General features: G+C 44.7%; 1 protein-coding gene across 34 annotated transcripts in view; it reads right to left on the bottom strand.

The window, feature by feature from the left end:
- The window catches only part of LOC116653662 (uncharacterized), a 424,046-nt gene that overhangs the window by 14,884 nt on the left and 388,398 nt on the right, over window positions 1-20,764 (bottom strand). For 9 of the 34 annotated variants that reach the window (XR_014948267.1, XR_014948268.1, XR_014948270.1 and 6 more), the window contains 3 exons: window positions 2,382-19,620; window positions 887-2,191; window positions 633-777 (listed from right to left, as the gene is read on the bottom strand). Coding sequence is in view for 12 of the 34 variants with exons in the window: in XM_085553209.1 (XP_085409335.1) it covers window positions 2,165-2,191; window positions 2,382-2,483 (129 nt within the window). In the remaining 22 variants the exon portion in view is untranslated. The remainder of the gene's footprint in view (window positions 1-632; window positions 778-886; window positions 2,192-2,381; window positions 19,621-20,764) is intronic. The other 25 variants (XR_014948273.1, XR_014948275.1, XR_014948272.1 and 22 more) reach the window with 9 other exon arrangements.

Raw genomic sequence — 20,764 nt, 5'->3', positions numbered from 1 at the left:
GCAGGACTGTGGGGTTTCCAAACTCCTGACTCAGCTTTTGACCTTTGGCAAGTCACTGACCTGAGTCAGAGCAGCTGGAAAGTCGAATAAAAACTTAGTCTGGCAGGAAAAGAAGAGATGCTGCACTGAGCTGATCCGTTGTTTCTCTGTATTTGGGCAAAATTTGGTTTAAAGGTACACATGCCCTGAACTGATATGCCTTCCTCAGGAAATAGTGAGACTTAAGATCGGTCCCCCGTTGCTGCTCCAAAGTAACATAAAGAATGAGAGGATAAATGAACTCCCATTAGTTCTGTGATCAAGACATATGCAATTTAATGAAGTGGAAATCTTGATGGATTTGTTTTTAACTCTCCAGTTAGGATTTCTCATGGGGAGATGGGAGAAACACTAATGAGAGGTTAAATTAGTTTTTGCAGCCTTTCTTTTAATTAGGTTTTAGAAAGGAATGGTCTGTTAAGAAGGGATGGGGTTGGAAGTGCAGTAGAGGGGATAAACCAAGGTCAGAAATTTCATCTGTGTTATTGCTTTTTCTTACATAGAGTGGGGCAGGATGCCATTTCCATACTCTAACTGTAAAACAAGGCAACCATATTTGCTTGGTTGGAAAAGTTTTGATACAGTCTACTCACATCCATATCGTAATATAATCCAGATAATCCATGAAGTCCACTCATGTGGATGCTCTGAGGCCACTGCAAGGGGAATCAAAATCTCTGGAGACCTCTGGATAGAAGATAAGAATTTCTTCTCTCCTAATTTTTCTTCTGTCAGGCTCTGTACAAAATAGAATGGAAAGCTGGCCTTCCTACAGACATATTTCCCCCGCTATTTTCCAGCTCTACGTGAAGGTTTGAGTCAGATGTTATTTGATTAATTCTCTTACCTTGGATTGTATGGGGATGTCACTAAGCAATGTGGTCTCGAACACTGCTGAACTCTCCTTTTTGCTGCTCCTCACGTCAAGTCTAGTTGTGTTAAAGATGAGAAGTTACATTTCACTGCAAACTAAAATAATTCCCAATTAGTGTTCATCACCTGTAAGGCTTGGAATGGGAGGCACAGTGATTCAGAGAAACTTATTGTTCATTACAGCTCATACGGAGAGAGTACTGCATAGGTATAGTGTTTCCAATTAGAGGTCTCATAGTAAAAGAAGATTCATGGACAATCTCAGCTATTAGCAGAAAAATGCTGGCCCCAAAATGTTGAGGGCACCGGCCCAGAGAGAGACAGACATCTCAAGGCTCCCTCAGTTCCACCAAGTTCTTTAACCACATGGCTTTCATTAAGAAGCCCTCAAGGCAAGTGTTTGGCCTTCCCTTCTCCACTGACCCTTTAAACAGTTAACAGCGCTCTATATCTTCCCTGCAGCAGAAGCAATTCCCAGACGTTGAAGCATTTTCATTGCAAAACACAGCTTGGGATTCTGGACTCGGTTATTTGTTTGGAAGATGTAGACAAAATGAAAGTGTAGCAAACTCATACCAGATTGGATCCACTTCAGAAGCTGCCAAACAGCTGCCAGTGCTGTTGGGTCAGAAGAGCTTGCCAGGCTGTTCCCTGGGGCAGGGGGTAGGTTTTAATGGAGGAACCTGGGATCTGGAGATGAACTGTACAGCTAGCCTGGAAGAGAATATGCTGTCTACTGCATTTTCCCACCTGCAAGAATAAAAACATACCCCCTGTCCCCCTTTCCAGGCCAAAAGGCAGCTGATCCAGAGCACATCCACAGCAAAAATGCCACTGGGCATTTTGCAGTTACTGCAGCATCACTTCAGATAAAAGAACATGCACAGATCCCCAGCTCAAAGAAAATTAAGAGAAAGGAAGAAAATGTTCACAGGATGCTGCGTAGCTCAGCGCTCTGGTGAAGGACAGGGCTGTGGGTCACCCCTTTTAGGTGACCCTGAATAGAAACATTAGAGAGTGAGTAGAAGCTGTTGGTAGGAGGGAAGGTCTCGCAGGCCTGGGTGAACAGACTTCCTACCTTACTAAGCAATGCTGATGTCAGCTTTTACTGCACAGACTGTAAAAGTAAACTGTTGGAGAGCATCCGAGATGTCCGGTCAGCAGGTGGTCTGTGGCTACAGCATAGGGCTCTTGTGTTGCTGCTGGAGAAAGAGATGGAAAGGCGGAGAAAGGAAAGGGAGGGTGATCCAGCTCAGGTACTTTGGCATATTTCACTACCCTGAAACAAGTTAAAAAGAAAAAACAACACGAGCTGAGAGCGGTACTGAGGTTCAAAACCCTCCACAAAGAAACATAAAGAAAGATCTTTATTTACTGGATTTAGATCTGAAAGGATTTTTATTTCATTGCTAAAACATACAAAAGACAGGGAAGCATCTTCCTCTCTTTAGGGGCTTATGAGAGCTCACCTTGTAAATCTGCCTGCTCAGAAAGGTATGAACTTTTCCATATGTTGTTGGTAACGTATAGAAGCTTCTCCTGGTCTCATGTTTGTTTGGAAGGGAGCTCTCCTGTTATCAGAGATTAAACAGAGACAACATAGAAGTCCAACAGAAGCAAAATGAAATTGGTAAACTAAAGTGGGTTGGAAAGAACTTCCTCAGGGACTGCTTGAAATTTTCCATTAGAATCTTTTTCAGTGGAAAATGTGTCTTTCAATAAAAGGAGAATTGCTTTGTTTCAAGTTATGACCAGTCAGGGGATTCAACTGGGAAATCTTCGGACAGTATCTTCCAGAGGCTGTCACTTAAGATCGTTGTGACCCCATTCAGTTCTTAGGGTGGGCTTGCCACGTGAACTGTGTTTCTCCCAAAGCACCATGGTGATACAACTTCCATGGCACATGGCATTGTCTCAGCAAGAGGGGAGGGAATGACACTGCATCATGAGAGAAGTGGGCAAGGCAGGAATGTCAGCTCACAGGGAAGGACAGGGACACAAAGCATACCAGCTACAACTCCCACGGGGGAGCATTTCTGAACTGAAATGGAGGGCTCTCGGCCAAACATTTTCATTGTTTGGTAAAGTCTCAACATTTTCCACAGGAAAAAAAAACCAAAAACACAATGCAAAGGGGGAAAAAAGCATTTTTTCAGCCCAGATTTATCCAGTCAAGGTTTAAGAAACTACCCTCCACTCCCCAGCAAGGACTGGGGTGCTATTAATACCCACAGAAACTGAGGATGGGAACCAAATATTGCCTGGGACTAATCAGACCACTAGACTAGGAGCACAGGGGAAGCCCATCCATGTGGGGCTTGGACTGGTAACTTCCAAGCACTGCCAGACCACATAAGGCAGGGGCAGGCAAAATCTTACCTATTTAAAGGAATAAGCAAGTACTGAGTGTGAACAGTTAATACTACAAATTCCCAGCAACCAAAGAGTGACCAAGAGAAAATGGCAGGGAGGGGGTTTTGTGTCTGTGAGCAGCAAGGAGATACAATACCCACCTTACACTTAGGCTCAGTTTCAAGTTTCTGTTGAACAGCATCTGATACCTCCTTTTCCATAGGTGAATTAGCAGACAGACAATACAGACAAGTTGGCTAAGTCTGTGAATGTGTTCAATGGGAGCATGCTGGCTAAGGGAGGGAGGGGAAAGGTGGAGGAAGGCTTTACTAGTAAGTGATCTTTTCCATGGTTTACTTATCTGCATTGCAGGTAAGCTTGGTAACTAACAAATGGAGGCCATGCCCTGGGAATTCTTCACAAAAGACATTTTCTACAGCTGTTTACAATTACACCTTCACTGTGCTATTTCACTCTCCTCAGGCTGGGCATATATTGCAGCGTATTTACCTTCAGCACAGCTAAGTAATGATTTTTTTCCTCTCCTTCCTCCCCTTTTATTCTAAGAGGAGGAAGGAAAAAAAAAAAATCAAAGCAGATCATTTTTTGAGTGCCAATGTCAAGTCACATCCCCACCACCACCTGAAAGGGGGGGATTCAAGTAGGCAACATAGAGATAAATTTATTCTATAGGAGATACCACCAGAAATCTTGTGGGCTTCCCCCCCCCGCCAACAGTACTCATAGGTCAGTTAATCACTGTGGAGGTCCCTGGCTGTACTGAGTGAGGACCTAAAATATAAAGGGCAGCCAGAACACAAAATACTGACAGCTATTGAAGCAGAAAGCCCCCTCATCTCCAGCTCTGGAAGTCTGGAAGCTGTAGTCTGCTCACCAAAAGAAATACTCCCTATTCACCCTGTTCATAATCTTTCCCCTTCACATCTGCCACTAGTTGCTGTCAGCAATGGTGTTGTGGAATAGAGAAACCTAGTTTGACATGGCTTGTCTGTTCAGATCTCCCTACAATCCACTGAAACCACTGCGCAGTTTAGAACAGCTAGCAATGTATGACTATCACAGGTGCTTTAGAAACAAACTGACTATCCAGTCTGCTCTGGAAGACAATATCACACCAGATAGTCTACACTCCAGGTCTCTTGTCTATCATGCCATTAAGACATTAAAAAAACAAAAAAAGCAGTGTTTGTTTCTCTGGTGAGACCCCTCTGCAGAGCACTTGTCACCATAAGGCGTGTTTCCTTGGTCTTTGACTTCTTCACTGTGTCTAATAGCTCTATAACCCCAGAGCAGTTCAACCCTTCTCTCTTCTCTTTCAACCATCTAACTGACAGGTGGTACCTTATGCAGCACAGTTGTTGCTGGATTACTCTGAAATCCTCTCTCTCTCTCCAAGGATGCAATTGCCCTGCAGCTAAAGGCAGGATTGCAGCTCCAGCTGAGCAGACTTGAGAGAGAATTAAGCTCTTTGGGGCCCTTTTTTACCAGTCTCCCAGCTGAATCTCCTTACACTGCACTGATATTCTTAGGAATAAAGCTAATTGAAGTCTGACTTCTGCAACCACCACCAGATTGCAGCAGGGATGTCCTCTTCAAAGAGCAACTCAATATAGGGAAACTGAACCACAGCACCCATCCAACAGTGAAATGTCCTCTCCATTCCAGTTCATGCCTGAACAAGCTGACTTAAAACTATTTGACCCTAGCAGAGATGAGGGGTAGATGCCTTCCAAGCTGGCATGCAGTGTAACCATTGGAGAAAAAGTAGTTCAGTTGCCTGTTGGCATAGCTTGAGCTGACTAAGCTTGATATTGCCTGATTGTTGAACTCAACTCCCCTGCCTGTCCATCTACATCAACTCATTTCTTGCTCAGACCACAAGAGACCCAAAACCTTGCAGCATTTTTGGCTGCAAGGTAATAACATTTCTTTGGTAGGACTCAGCCTTAATTCTTGGTAAGGATCTTTACACCCGACTTCCTAAGGAACTAGGCTTGAGCAATAGTATTGTCTGTATTTATATGTGCCAACCTGTTGCTCTCCAAGTAACTGTCGAACCTGCTGGCCAAATGATAGAGATCTCAGAGATTTTCTGAGATATAAGCAAAAATAAGCACTGCGAGAGATGGAGAGATAAGTGGTAGCCTAAGTTCACGTGTTTAAATTAGAGTCCTGAGAACAGGAAAAGTTTCTAACAGAGGTCTTCATTAATCACCAGACACAAATCAGTGGGAACCCAGGCATCAGTAGTACTACATGAACAAACTGTTTGTTTGTCCAGTGTTTCTTCCTTTCTCTTTTTTCCTTTTGATTCCATACACCACTGTGCTAGGTGCTGTACAGATTCAGAAATACACTTGTAATAACACAGTGGGAGAGTTGGCACGCAGAAGAGTGGAGAAACCACCCTAGCAGGCAGCTCCTTTATTTCACATCACTTTCTAATGTCAGGCCAATTCATGGTGGAGGGGTGAAGGAGCAAAAAGGGAAGAACAACAACAAAGAAAATATCGTACAACCTCAACAACAGAAGCCTCAAACCAACCAAGAAAACAGCTGTATGTCCAGAGACTGCTGGTCCTTCCTCAGATAAAGGGCCTGTTTCCATACCTGGCTCTACCTCATGCCCCAGATTCATGTCACCTCCAAGGCTGAAAGACTAGTTCCTTATTCTGAAGCTTGAGTCTCCTGGGCTTTGGTAATATTTTCATGCCTTTCTAAGGTGTCTACTTTAATGAATAAGGAAATAAGAAGACAAACTGACTCAATGAGATTGGTTACCACTTACTTCATAGCAACTGTCCAGACAGAATGAGAAGAAATAAAGAGACCCAGATTGCCTTTCTAAACAAATGTGGGAGGGATCAGGTAATGCTTTCCCAATTATGTCCAAGGAGGTGGCATAGTCAGGCAGACAATGTGAACAGCTTACTCCAGGGCTTAAACACTTGTTCAAAACCCCTTTGTTCACTTGCATTTCTTCCACTGTCTTCCAGCAGCTCCATGCCTCCCCACTGCCACCTTCCCTGAGAACTGCTCAGTTTTAGTTCTGTGCATTGCTGAAGAACACTGTGGACTTCTTCCTCCTGGTATGCACAAACTCTAGACTCCAAAATGCTTCCACATACCTGGCTTTACACAGATTCATCCAGCTCTATTACTTCCTATTTTCTTTTTAATCCTGTTTCTCCCTTCTAGCCCTTAACTCCTTCCCCTTCCCTCACCCCCCCATTTATCCCTTAATCAAAATTGCTATATGCTCTTCTCAACAATTCTTCTCTAAATCCCTCAGGCGGGTTAGAAGCCCCCTGAGGAAAGATCTTTTTTGGCAACAGAGTTGAGATAGGAAAGAGGTCCTTGACAGAAGCATATTCTATCCCAGAAAGGTTTTAATCCTTCCAGATGCTTTGTCACAAACTGTGCTTTTATGCTGGTGCACTTTTAAAGGCAGCCAGAATACGTGCAGAGGTCAGATCTCAGAGCCAGGCTGGAAAACTCTAAATTGCTCTTGCCTTTGATTCTCATGCTTTAAAACCACTCTGAAGTTTAAATAAATGGATTAGAAATGAGTTAAAGAGCAGGGTGCTTAATGCTGCAGCTTGAATCTATAGCCTCAAGCCACGGCACTTTGGGTGGTGAGATCCCGTCAAATCTCACCAGCTCAGCAGGCTCCAAACAAGTTGAGGCTTGGATGCAGATTTCTGGCAAGAAGCAAGGTGAGAGAGACCAGAGGGGTGGCAGCGGTCCTAACTGCATCATCACAGAAGCAATCCTCGCTGTGGTGGGGTGGGCAGCTGTGTGTACACGGGACCATCTTTTGGAGAAAAGCATCAGCAAAGCTATTTGCCATTAATACTGAAGCTCTGACACCACATATTTAATTTCATTTTGCTTTAGGACTCATGATTTCCAGACTTCTATCCAGCTGGGGAGAAGGGGGAGCAATGATAATGTGGTAGGCTAGATCCTCTCAGGAGACCCGGCTGCCTTGAAAGCCCATTCTGCTTCCCGTTGTTTATTATTGTTGGATGGTGATAGCACAGCTGCTCTGATACATCCTAGAGGTGAATGCAATTCCAGAGCTGGATGAAACAATTGTTGTGAATGCCAGCTTGGCAGCAGTTTCAGCCCTTCTTGGGGCAGACCTTTACCCCCCGCCTCTCCTACAGCTTTGTTTTGCTAAAGAAAAGCATTTCTGTAGTTGCTATTGAAAGAAATTTCTGAACCTTTTAGAATAATCCCTGTTTTAAAGAGAAGTTAAGTCAATGAAAAAGTAAATCACTTGTATAGAGCCGCAAGTGAAAGCTGCTTGTTAACTGTGGACTTTCTGGCTGCCTGTACACACTGTCCTACCTGCACTCAGCATCCCCCCTTACTAGTCAGTTTTTCCACAGTGAAGCCAACTATGATTGTTTCCAGTTTACAGAAGGAGAACTGAGACACCAGGAGATGGAATGGACCCAGGCACAGTGACCCAGATAAGCCTATGGAAGGAAGCACTGTTGGCTAAAATCCCAAATTCTGAATGCCAGCATACACCTCACCACATACATACAAGCAGCTCAAACATGGAGGGAGCACAGAATGGGTTAGTTCTGCTTCCAGAGCTCACGCGCTCTTCTCTTTGCAGTGGGCTATAAATTATGCAGCATTTAAAGATGGCTTTCTAAAACCCTGGCTTTAAAGCTTTTATTTATATCTCCCACACTGATATTTTTCAGACTTGTGACAGCTCCCACCTTCACAAGCTGGGGACATGCCAAGCACCTGGCCTTTTCTGTAATGGCCCATTCCCCTCTCAGCATGCTCCCATCACCTCTTTTTTAAGCAACACTTTGTATATCTCAGGCAGCTCTTTATATATACAAGAGGCATAAAAAAATGAGTGGAAGAGAGTGAGGATGGTCAAAGGGAGAAGCAACAAGTGTCTTAAATGGTTGACAAACTTCCTGTGACTATATCACAAGGGTGGAAGAAAAAAAAAGCCCTGGGAACAGCCAAGTGTCATAGTGACAATTAATGTAAGAGCAGTTTAGCCCATGTAAATGGCATTAGAATCAACATGGCCAGGATTGAAATGGATGAATAAAGGGAAACACCTCAGTTGTGCTTAGTTCTCACTTTGTAAACAAGCTTACATAGCCATATTTATGTACGGCTTCCGGGATCCCCTAAATTCAACTGAAGCTTGGGTTAAACAGGACAGCTAAAACCCAGCATACAGCAAAAGGCCTAATGTCAGCCTCCCTTTTGGTAGAGAACCTTGCTCTAGATCCCGGGCTGTTGTTTCACAGTTGTTGTGGTTTAACCTGGCAAGCAACAGAACAGAACTTGCAAGTCAAATAAAAACTATTTACAAAGACAGAAAACGGGAGAATGCAATCATAGCAATATGTATACCTGCAATGCAATTGCTCACCATCTGCCAACTGACACCCAGCTTACAATACAGCTGCCCACCAATCCATGACAGTGCAACATCTCACCACCCGCCAACCAACACTCATCAACCCCTGAGCAGTTTAATGACCTCCTGCATGATGACACACTGTATGGAATAACCCCTTGCCTTTTTCAGCCCAGCTGTCCTGGTCCTCTGCTGCTGTGCCATGAAGGCAGTGGCTTTTCCCTGCCAAGACCCAGCCTAGCCCTGGGGTCACTCCCATCACTCAGCAACTACCAAAACATCAGTCTGCTATTAATGCTGTCTCCACTGAAGCCAGGACACATTCAAAAGTATATCTTGGTATCACAGTGGAGAGGGATGTCTGTCCAGACCACCCCACCAACCTGCAGGGATTTGATGACTCTTGGCAACTCAGTATACCAAGGAATCATAGAACCATTAAGGCTGAAAAAGACCACTAAGATCACCCACACCAACTGTTCACATAACACCAACATTGCCAACTAGACCATGTCCCTCAGTACCACAACTCCATGTTTCTTAACGCCTTCAGGGATGGTAACTCCACCACTTCCCTGGACAGCCTGTTCCAATACCTCACTCCTCTTTTAGAGAAGACTTTCCTAATATGCAGCCTCAAAGAAAAGAACAGCTTGTCACAACAACTGAATTCTTCAGGATTTGCTTGTATAGGAGAACAAATTTTCCCCTGCTGAGCGATGTGGCTTCAAAGCCTCACGATGTCCATGGTGCAGTACTAAGAGGCAGAGCCCTACAATCTTGGTGGTGCTCACTTCTCCAGGGCCTGAGGAGCATTTCTGCACCACAGGCAGGGATGCTTGCACTGCTAGGGGAATACAATTCAGCTTTGCGAAATGTTTCAAGGTTTTGAAATTTGGGGTTTTTTTTTTTGGTCCGCCTTGGAACAGGACAAACATTAAAAAAAAATATAATGAAATAAAACGTGCGTGTGAGAGGCATAATTGTGTCAGAACATCTGTTTTTGGCTCTGTGCTTTTATTCAGATGTCTGCTTCTCCCTTGTCTGAAGTGAACAGCAGGTCTCAGAGCTCAGGAATCTGACCAGAGGAAAAACTTGCTTAAAATCACTTTGTCCTCTCCACAAAAATGCCCCAGGCTTTGTATGAATGGTACATTTCAGCAAAAGTAACTTTAGTCGAAATGCTCTGACCACCTCCAGGCTCTTCTCAGTGGCACCAGGCACTGCAGGCGAAACAGAGACAGCTTGGCAAAATTACACCATTGAAATTGCCGGCAGAAGAGCTCAATTTAACACCCACTAATTGTTGCACAATAGTTACAGGAATAAACTGAATTTGTTAATTAGATGCACACCAATGAGTAATTCAAGACTGGTTTAAATAATTATTCCTATCTTCCCAATAGGCTGTGGTGGTGATTAGCTCGCTGGCTGTTTCTCTTGACTGTTCTGCTTCAAATAGAAAAGAGGTGAGACACCCATGCACTGAGCCATGGCACTCCTTAATGAAATCCCACTCCCTGGATGCTGAGACCAGCTCGCCTGCGGCTGTTGTTGGTTGCTGCTCCTGACCACAGAAACGTCAGAGGCAGTGAGGTGGGCTGCCAGCGAGCTCTTGGATCAAAAGTGTGCCAGTGAAATTAAATTAATACTTTTTAATGTGTTTAATTCCTGATGGAAGATTTAAGGGCAACAGTGCCATAGATGCAAATCTTCCATTATAACCACAGGAAAAAAATTGGGCTGGAAAACAAAACTCCTCCCTGGGACATAGCAAAGCTACTTGTCCCCAAGCCTAGAGAAATGCCCTCTGCTGGCTCAGGAAGACTTGCTATTTCACCCCTCCTCCCTGGTTTCCCTGCAAGGTTGCCACCCTAGAGTCTCCCAAAAGTGACCTAAAACTAAAGTTCAGCTAGATGGGGGCAGGTCCTTCTCCCCATCCTGCTCCTTACTCAGCAGTTTCTCACACTCCTTCAGTTAGCTGGCTACATCTACGCTGCTTGGCTCGTGTCATGCCTTTTTTCATTGGACCACTGGGAAGATACCTCAGGAAAGCATGCAGAGAGAGTAGTGGATGAGGATCAGTTTAACTGGCCTTCTGAAAGCTATGCAGGAAAAAAAAAACAACTGAAAAGACACCAACACAGCCCAAACACAACAATAGGGGAAAAAAAAAATGAAAGTAAACTAAGCCAAATTCCATTCCACTGTATGAGCTGCTCATCTAAAAGGACTACCCTTTCTGAAAGAAGCAAGAGAAATGCTCAGATATTAGAGAATAATGTGGTTGTACCACAAACAGCATTCATTATCAAGTCACTCAAAGTCCCAACTGCTTAATATTTCTGACAATCAATCTCTTCACAGACCCAAGGAAGCTATTTCTACTGAAACAGCCACCTGATGGCTGTCTAATGGAAAACAGCAGTGGTACAAACTGGCTCTGAGTGGGAAATACTGTAATCTAGGATTTGTGGGAGGAATGAAGGGAGGCAGCACACAAGCAGGAGCCAGGAAACACAAAGACTAATCTCAACAAAACTGCAGGTAAATGGCTAGAAGTTCCAAGATGTTAACTTTGCATTTTCCCCTCATAGAATGCTGCCTCTAAGCACCCCAGAGATCCCTTGTCCACCTTGCACTAAAGCACTTGTTTATTTGGTGGGGTGTCAGAGACAGGAAAGAGAAGAACAGAAGTATAAGAAAGCAACATTATACTTGGACACAATAATTGCAGAGGCAGCCTGATATGCAACCCATTTCTGGAAGGGGCATTGGAAAAGGTTGTAGCAGTTTATGAAAATCATGAACATGAGATAGAATCATAGAAAGGGTCTCTTCCAACACAAACCATAAGATCTAGTTTCAATACCCCTGCTATAGGTAGGGACATGTTAGAACCCCACAGATTACCTGATGCTAAGAACCATCCTCTGCTAAATTTTCCGCATTACCTGTGCCTGCTTCCTTGCACTCTCAGGTGATTCTGTCTCCTTTCTTACAGCAAAAAGAACCAACACATTCAACAGCCATTCTCCTTCTTGAACCCTAAGCAGTGACCCTTCTCTCGTCTTCTCAGTATATTTTACTGTTTTGTCAGAACTTCCTCTCTTATCTGCTCTTTGCTTATTTACATCACCATCTCCAATGAATTTCAGCCAGTAACTGATCTGCCTCCATTAGGAACATAAATAAGGTAAGCTCACTGTTGAGTCCATGGAAAGAGATCAGAGCCTTCCACTTGTGATTGAGGTCTTAGGTCACCTGTGCAACCTTCAGACAGTTTTTAACTGTAGAGGGAGCTGAAAGCCAGCAGGATCCTTGTTTACATGCCTGAGGTGAGGCAGAGCTAGACAATCGCATGGACAGTACTGGAGACTATAGGTCAAACCATTCAACATGCAATATTTGAACAGCTTACAAGAATCTAGCTTCAAGTAAGCAGCTTAGAATATAACATGTGAAACAGTCTCAGACAAAGGGGGAAAAACAGACAAATAATTCCTGTTTAAATTTATGCATTTCCCTTACAGTCACTTGAGAAATCTGAAGACAGACCAAACCATGGAAGACAGGTTCCCAAAGGACACATGAACTGAGACTATGCCATTTCATAAGTCTTCAGGGTATTTGCCACCCCTGAACTTAAGAATCAAACCTCTACTTTTCTGTAGATCCATACTACAATAAAGAAATTCAACTGGCTACTTATCTTATGGCTCCTTGCACTTCCATCTATTGCTCCCTCACCATCACCACTGAAACACACTTCACTGGAACTACTAAAAGAAGACAATAAATGTTACCACATGACACTAAATATTCAAAAAGTTTTCTCTAGTTTAGTTTTGATAACAATCCAAAGATGGTTTTGCAGAGCTCAAAGACTAAAACCTTTCCCCCAGCCAATCAAATGAAAAAGCATATCAACAATCTAGCCCACTTCTTCAATGGAATGCTGAGGAAATTACCTATTGCTTCAGCTGCTCCAGCCCTGCCTCTGGAGAATCCAGCCATTCCTTGATACAGCTGTGGCTTCAGTGCTGCTCAGCATTAACTCCTTGCCTCCCACCTTCAAGTACAGACCTGCTCATCCCAAAAACATTGGGTTGTTCTCAATTTGAACCAGTCATAAGGCAGAAACTAAAAACAGTGAGGACTGTTCTCAAGATCTGTTCATCTCTAATGGAAGAGAGATTATGTATACAGCTCCAATGAGGAAGAATTCAAGGAGTTTCCAGTTGTTTTCCTTTAAATGCCCTAGAAGTGTCCTGTGGTACAGCAATTAACTTCCCCTTTAACATCCTGCTTCTTCCACCTTTGCTCAAAACTGAAACTAGCTGGAACAAAATTCAAATAATGGACAAATGTCTCAGGTGTCTTGAAAAGAGAGAGACAGTATGGATGGAACGGAAAAGGGATTTACTGGCCGACACTGAGCAGATGAAGCTCTTTCATAGACCAAGTGAGGGCAGGAGATTTCCCTGCCATGAAACAGCATGGGAACTTTTCCATAGGCTTTAACACAATAGGAACTTCATCTAACTACTCCACAGACGTCTTTTAATATTTTTTCCCCCCAAATTTCCATGATCTAGATGCATAAATCGGCTTCTCCTCTGTTTGATCTGACATAGTCAGCTCTTTCCTGCTGTGTGTGCTTGCCTTGACTTACTGCCTTCAGTTTAAGAGGCTACAATAGTGCTGAACGCAGCTCTCTACATTTCAGTGGATACCAATCATGCAGTTGTGACACTTCTAGTAATTGTTCTTTTTTCTAACTCTAGGGTTCAGGGGACCCCAAGGGATTTTCCACCTGAGATCTCCTCCCCCCACTTATCCCGATTATTTTGGATAGAAAGGAGCAACAAAATGCAGCATAAATATAAAGCACATTTTTGGCTAACATCTGAAATGCCTTCAGATATCATCTAAAGTTACACACACATGTCCCCAGTGAAGCCTGAAACAAAGCTCTCAGAGAAGACAGGATTAATTTGAGGTCAGAAGGGCTTTGCTTTCTGTCATAACATTGCCATGATGTAGTACCAAACTCATTACTTACCGTGACATGAAGCTAAGAGGCTAAGGAATGGTTTAGTGTATGTTAGTTCATTTTCCCCTTCCACTACAATATCTTCTCTTGAGGATGGCAAGAAACAATCTAAACAAGGACTTGTGTGTATGGAACAATTTAGTCCCCATGCAAACAATATGGGGACAACAGGGATTTCTGCGAGATGTTATTTTTTGTTGTAACCAAATTGCGCACAGATTTCCCTACTCTGCAGTCTGCTCAGAGGGGACTGGGTTCTCTAATAAAGCCACGTTGATTAGACAGTTTCACAGAAGGGAAACTAGTTCACAATATGCCATCTGACCTTTTCTGTCTTTTTCCTCTACTCTGATGGGTTGTGAAATAATTCTCATTTTTTATTTATTTATTTTTTTTCCAAAACAATTTGTTCTTCAATTTGGAATAGTGACAGTAAATAGTTCTTTAAATAGCCTCATTTGTCAGCTGTATGCTGGGATTAGTTAACATTAAAAAGCAGATCTCCTTTAAATGGATACTTAAGCTGTTCACTGCTGACCTTCAATATGACCCCAGGTAGATGTTCTTAGAGGGTCTTGGATTCACTGATTACAAAGTTGGAAGGGATGTCTCTAACCATTCGAATCCACAACACAGACTTGAGGATTTCCATGAATTCAACCCCGTTTCAATCAGTGTACCAGTGAGGGAAAAACAAACACTAAAACTACATCACCCTCACTGAAATATTTCTAGGGCCAGAATCCATACCATAAGCTAGACATTACTTGCTTCAGGGATAAGTCACAATTTTCACCCTGTTTCTGACCTGGCTGTGTCCAACTTCTACACATGAGCTGCTGTCATCTACAAGTTCCCTGCCTACTTTTTCCTATCTATCTAAGTAAAATGTAGGACTCAAAGTGAGACTCGTGAGCCACGCATGAATGAACATACGATGCTGATAATGGGATATTAAAAACAGCTACCAAAGTTAAGTAGTTTTGAGTATAATACTCAAGCACCCTAGAAGCTTCAGGACTTCTGCAGGTACCTCTGTGACTGTCTATACTCACATAATCCATAGAGCTCTTCATACATTGTCTGAAGAATGCGAGTGCACACTGCAGGCGCTTATGACACTTCTGGAGAGATAGCAGCCTCTCTCAAACAACAGAGATCCACCAAAGACCTACAATTCACCTCACGTAGAAATCCAGAGGAGAAGAGGGAGCATAGCCAGGAAAAACCTGCTATTTAGGTATATCTCTATAGAGCAACTATCTTCTATCAATGTCACTGGCCCTCAGCAAAGCTGGATGTCTTGAACAATGCCTCAGTATGTTGGATACAAGCTCTGCTCTCTCCCTCCTTCAGCAGTCCTTGATTGCACACTTCCAGGTGCTGATTTCCAGATTAAAGCAGTCTTTATTGTAGACTTTTCACACGTTATCAACACAGTGTTTGATTACATCAATAGTGGCAAAATATCAGTGCTTAGCAAATAAAGAGATTTTTTTTTTTTCAGCAAGGAGATCTATTTTTGTCACTTCCTCCTGTGGGGCAGGTTATCAAGATGACCTGCATTGCAGCAGAGAACAGCTAACTGTTTGGGGAGCTGGAGGGGGGAGACAGATGGTATTTATGGTGTGTCATAAACAGTGAAGGACTCTTTGGACAACAGCCTAATAAATACTCTAAAAAGAAACTGCTGAACTCTCATAACTCAATATACAGACTGTCATCCTTTCCCTCCTGCTTTATGATCTGGTTACAATTTGCTTTTTAGTATTGCCACGGTGAACTCAGCTCCTGAGGACAAACTTTGAAGGCACAGACAAAAGATGCTGCAGGACCCTTTATGGGCAGAACCCATGCAGGAATTCCAAGGAATGGGTATGTTGGACTTTTTCATTCTGGTTTGCCCTTTCAGGCCTGCAGCTGCCTCTCAGGGACCTCTTAACAAACTGTGGTCCTAATTTTGGGCTTAGGGGGTCCTACATGCCCTGCCTAAGCACAGTGCTCTCTCCAAAAATAGAATTTGAACATAACTCTGGGTTCAGTGGCCTCCTGTAGATAGGAGTTGGACTCTAGCAGTGAAATGTCTGAATGTAGGACTAGACAGGAGGCCAGCATTAAGCTCTGCACGACTGAACTGAGAGTAAGAGCATTTAGAGAACTGTATCCATTGGGGAGCCCATGGTGATCCAGAGTCCTGTGCCCCAGGGTATCAACACCTCTCTGCAGACTAACAGTCTCCTTCATAGCAGGGGTGCTCCAGCCCTCTAATCATCTTCACAACCCTCCTCTGGATCCAATGCAACAACTCCACATTCTTCCCATACTGAAGGCGCCAAGGTTGAACACATTACTCCAAACATAGCCTCAGAGTGGTAGAGTAGAAGGGAACCATCATCTCCTCCCTTTCCCTACTGGCCACCTCTAATGTGATACAGCCCAATATACAGCCAGCCTTTTGGGCTTTCAGTGCACACTACTAGCTCACATCAAGCTTTTCAACCACCAGAACCCCAAGTCCTTCTCCAAGGTTGCCCTCTCAGAAATGACTACTTCTCCCAGCCTGTACACATATTTGAGATTGCCCCAGCCCAAAGGCAACACCTTGTACTTGGCCTTGTTGAACCTTGTTAGGTTTACATGGGCCCACGCAGGTCCCACTGGATAGCATTCTTTATTTCATATTGCATTAACTGCATTACTCAGCTTGGTGTCACCCATAAATTTGTTGAGGATACACACAGTCTCACTGTCTATGCCATTGATAAAAACAGGGAAAATACTGAAAAGCACTAATGCCTACATGGAGCCCTAGGGGACATCCTCATGACCAGCCTCCACCTGGACATAAACCCCTTGAACACAACTCTCTAGCTGTGACCAACTGTGATGCTATAATGCAACAGAAAGCACAACAATGATAGCAGAATAGCAAAGTCCCAGGCTGCAGTAAGAGTACTCCCAAATGCACCAGCCACATATACAGAAACAAAGGAGGAAAACCCACTTACTTTCAGAAGACCACAGTCACTTAAAGATCTCCAGCCAGATATCACCTCGCTTCCACTGCCAGCCTTTGAATGAGGTCTGTGAAGGGATGGAACCAGGATCCACGCCTCCCAATCACTCAATGCATTGCATGCACCTGAGCTCCCCTGAGTTGGCCCTGCCTTCCCACCAGGTGCTCAGTCACTGGTTCAAGCTGCAATTTAGCATTATCAATACACCATCTGACCAATTCTTTATCTACCAAATAGTCCACCTTTAAAATTCATATTTCTCCCAATACAGTACTTACCAAATACCATATTTCAGAGGTAAATCCCTTAGAGGGAGTAAACATCATCATCTTGAAACAGTGGTCACCTTCCTCCATCCCCTATCAGCACTGGGAATTGAGCCTCCGGACTGCCTTCCCACTTGGACTTTCTCCAGGAAGACCACTGGGCCAGACAGCGACTGTTGCCATGAACAGGGTGTTTCTACCAGGAGTGCTGACAGCCTGTTTTCATCAGCTCCGAATGGAAAAATTGTTTGGAAAAAGGCCTGACATGTTTATCAAAGAACCATGGCATTTAGTGTAAATGATGAAATGACGGCAAATTAATCTAAACCCTGCCATCACTGCTATCAGGAATCATGGACTGTAATAGCTGTGCGATGGTCAGTGGGAGTTTCACTCCTGAGGACTGTGTACTGCTTTCATAGGTAACTTTTGTCTGTCAGCTGAAACACAGCTGCTTCTGGTGTGGATCACAGGCTGTGCAGTGCACCAGCTCCCCTGATGAGTGGGGAGTTAAGAGGTGATCTCTGCATTGTATTTTCCATAGCTATTTTGTGCTGCTGCATCTATCCATGATCTTCAGGACTCTGGTGTATTAGCGTGAAGTTTTTCAATACAGGGGCCAGCCTGTTCTATGTTGTGAAGAGGATTAATAAGCCTCCTCATGGTTGATGATGTAAACATAAGACTGTCCAGGATGGAATGATTAAAGACCACAGGGAAAATGGTTGCTAGAATGTCTTGTGGTAACACCAAGGAGGTCTTTCCTTCAGCAGTCAGGAGTTCAGGCTGTTCTTCTAACAAGTACACCCTTCAGGCCTTGCTGACTCATTTGCAGAGCAATAATTAGGACACAAGAATTCCACTCAATCAGTACCACCATCTCTTGTGGAGCCCTACTGGTGAAGTGTGTAGCTTTCATACCTAGAGAAAAAGTTTTAAACACACACGATCTGCAACAATCATATGCAAATCACATGGGGAAAAACAAACCAAAAAAAGCTTGTGTTATTTACAGTTGTGTTTCTAGCTTTGGTGAGGCAAGGCCTAACTTCCAAAGAGAAAACTGAGTGTGACGTTGTGTTGGGGTATTTACATCAGTTTGCAGACACCGTGCAGGTATCTTTGCTATGGTTTGCATTCATCTTTGGATGTCAGTCTGATGGCAGATACAACACTGACCATGTTCAAGGGCAGAAAGGATAGAGGTGAAAAATTATGAAGCACAGAAAGGAAGAAGAAATGAAAATTCACCAAGCCTTTATTGTGTCCATGAGCAGTGGATCTCCAAAGATGACAGGGAAGGATGTGGCATCTAAATGTGTGGGCTGGGGCAGAGCAGGGAATCAAGATGTTTTCTCTCACTGAGAAGGAGACTTGTGGCAGAGAGAGCCCAGTATCTAGCTTGGAGACTTCCCCAATGACTAGAGATTGTCAGGACATACCTGCAGAAGACCCATGTGCCAAGGCAGTGATGGCAGCTCGGAAGCATCTCTCACCTCCCCTGCTCAGCCCCTTGCCCTCAACCCAACCCTGCAGACCCATCCACCCTGTTGTTCGATAGTCTTCCCTTCTGATTTGCTCTTGCTGCAAAGTGCTTGCCCAGCGAGAATATCCTGTGAGGTTCTGGGCCTGAGGTCGGAGGGAGGAGGGTGGAGGGAAAGCTATTGTTGCTCTTATCGCAATGTGAGATTTGTTGCATTCCGAGGAAATCATCTGGTACTTGGCTTTCCCCCACTGCCCTGGCCACCGTGAGGATTTAGGACAATCCCTAATCTGTTCCCTTGTGAACACTACGGGCCTTTCTTGTGGGAAACAAGTTCGCAAATTCAGTTGTTTCTATCAAAGATGAGGGAACATCCAAGCAGCGCCAGACAGTACAAGCTTCCCCCACAGGCACTCCGGCTCCGGCATCCCACACTGCTCTATCACCACCAAGCCCCACAGCACCAGCCAGCATCCCCATCCCAAGCAGCCACCTCCTCCGCCTCCCCCTGTGCTCATAGTCTGCGTTCCTGGCTGCCTACCTCTCCTCCTCCCTGCAGAGCTCCCTGCGAGGAGAAGCACAGTGCAAAGCCTGGGAAAAGCTGGTGCTGACCTTCCCCTCCCCTCGCCGCTGCTCTGCACAAAGGAGCACGTGCAGGCGCCCCGTGGGCCTGAACCTGTGACTTGGGCCCGTGCCCCAGCCTGCACAGAGGGCTGGAGAAGGGTACTGAGCCCTGAGGGGCTGTGATGGGAGCCAGAGTGAGTGGGGAAGGAAGCTGGCATGAAGCTGAGTGGGCGGTGGGGATAGGATCGCGATTTCCTACCCCTTCTTGCCCTTTCCTCCTGTCCTGCACCTGACCATTGCTCTCCCAGCTGATCTTGCAGTGCTTCACGCTCCCTTTTCTGCCCCAGGGAAATGGCCACCCAAGAAGTGAGGCAGTCGGGAAATGGGAGGAGCACCTTCACTTGCTCTTGCTGCCAAAATTGTTATCCACATTGCTTCTGAATCCTTGGCTTTGGGTGCCAGCGAGTGATGTTTGTAGGCTCTTCCTCCTCAGGGCCCACTTCTGCCCCTGGCAGGTCCTTTGCTTCTTCTTGCAGGAGCTGCTGATGACAAAACCCAAGTCCAAAGATTAGGGACAGGTCCCATGGTCTCTCTGTCTCTTCCCTTGCACCTCAGTTGCTGCCTTGCTCCTCAGAGAGGGATCCTGCTGCCACCAGCCTTCAGATCAATCTTGCCCTTTTTTCCCCCACCTCCCACTTGCTGATCAAACCTGGCCACCTCGCTCTGCCTGCCTTGGAGATGAGGATCAAAGGGTCCTCATTAACTCTATCCCTGAAGTCCTCCCGCAACATCACCAGCACATCTGTTTGTGGCTTCCCTTGGGAAGGCTCCAGAGAGCTGATGTGCTATCACCTGACCTTCCCCAGCCAGTCCTCCTCCTTCCCACCTGTGGCCACAGCACCACGAACACTCCTCTCTGCAACTTCCATGCAGTGCAGTGGTAGCCCACATACAGGGAGGGGGCAGTGGAGGTGGTGTGGCTGCACACAAAGGGGAGAAAACTTTCCAGACACTGCTCAACAAGCAATCCCAGAGTCACCTCACTCCTATGTAAAGGTGCTGAGGCAAAAATATCCTGCAAATGCACTGATGCACAAGATGGAAGAGTATTTATCCTACAGGTAAATCTATTCCCTGAGCTGAATTTGGTGCATGAAGTAGGAGACTCGGGTGAGTTAAAATATCATGGGGTCAAGAGGTGAGGAGAATGGCTTGAGGTTCCATTTTAATTTCCACCTAAGGTTCCTATTGAATTCTGCAGATCCTCACCCTAACATAGGGTAGAGGTAGGTGGGTGGAGGGAGGTGCTCCTTCTCGCATCCATCACTTCTCTCCGTCTGGATCTCTGCAGGCCATTCTACACAAACATGAGCAAACCTTTGGGAAGCTGTGTGGGAGAGAGCAAGTACATTCTGAGTCCCAAACTGTGTCAGTTAACGGTGCTGGAAAAGGGAAGGAAAGCCAACTATCACAAGTGTTTATGAGAAGCACAAGGACCAGGAGAGTAGGCAGGAGTTAAATATTTGCTGATAAATCACAACAGGTCGGACTTGATAGCAAAGCACCTAAAGCAGCCTCAAAACCTACCCAGTAGTTCAGCAGGACTTATTGTTTTCTGGCATTCTACTTCATTTTGTTAGCATAAAGTGGTCCTCATCAAAGTATTGGCAAGATTAACTTATTGTT

Source organism: Coturnix japonica, chromosome 7, assembly GCF_054131305.1.
Source record: "Coturnix japonica strain WE chromosome 7, WE-NBRP24, whole genome shotgun sequence".
In the NCBI taxonomy this organism is placed as follows: domain Eukaryota; kingdom Metazoa; phylum Chordata; class Aves; order Galliformes; family Phasianidae; genus Coturnix; species Coturnix japonica.
Note: the sequence above shows the minus strand (reverse complement) of the source record. Positions and strands in the feature narration are given on the sequence as shown.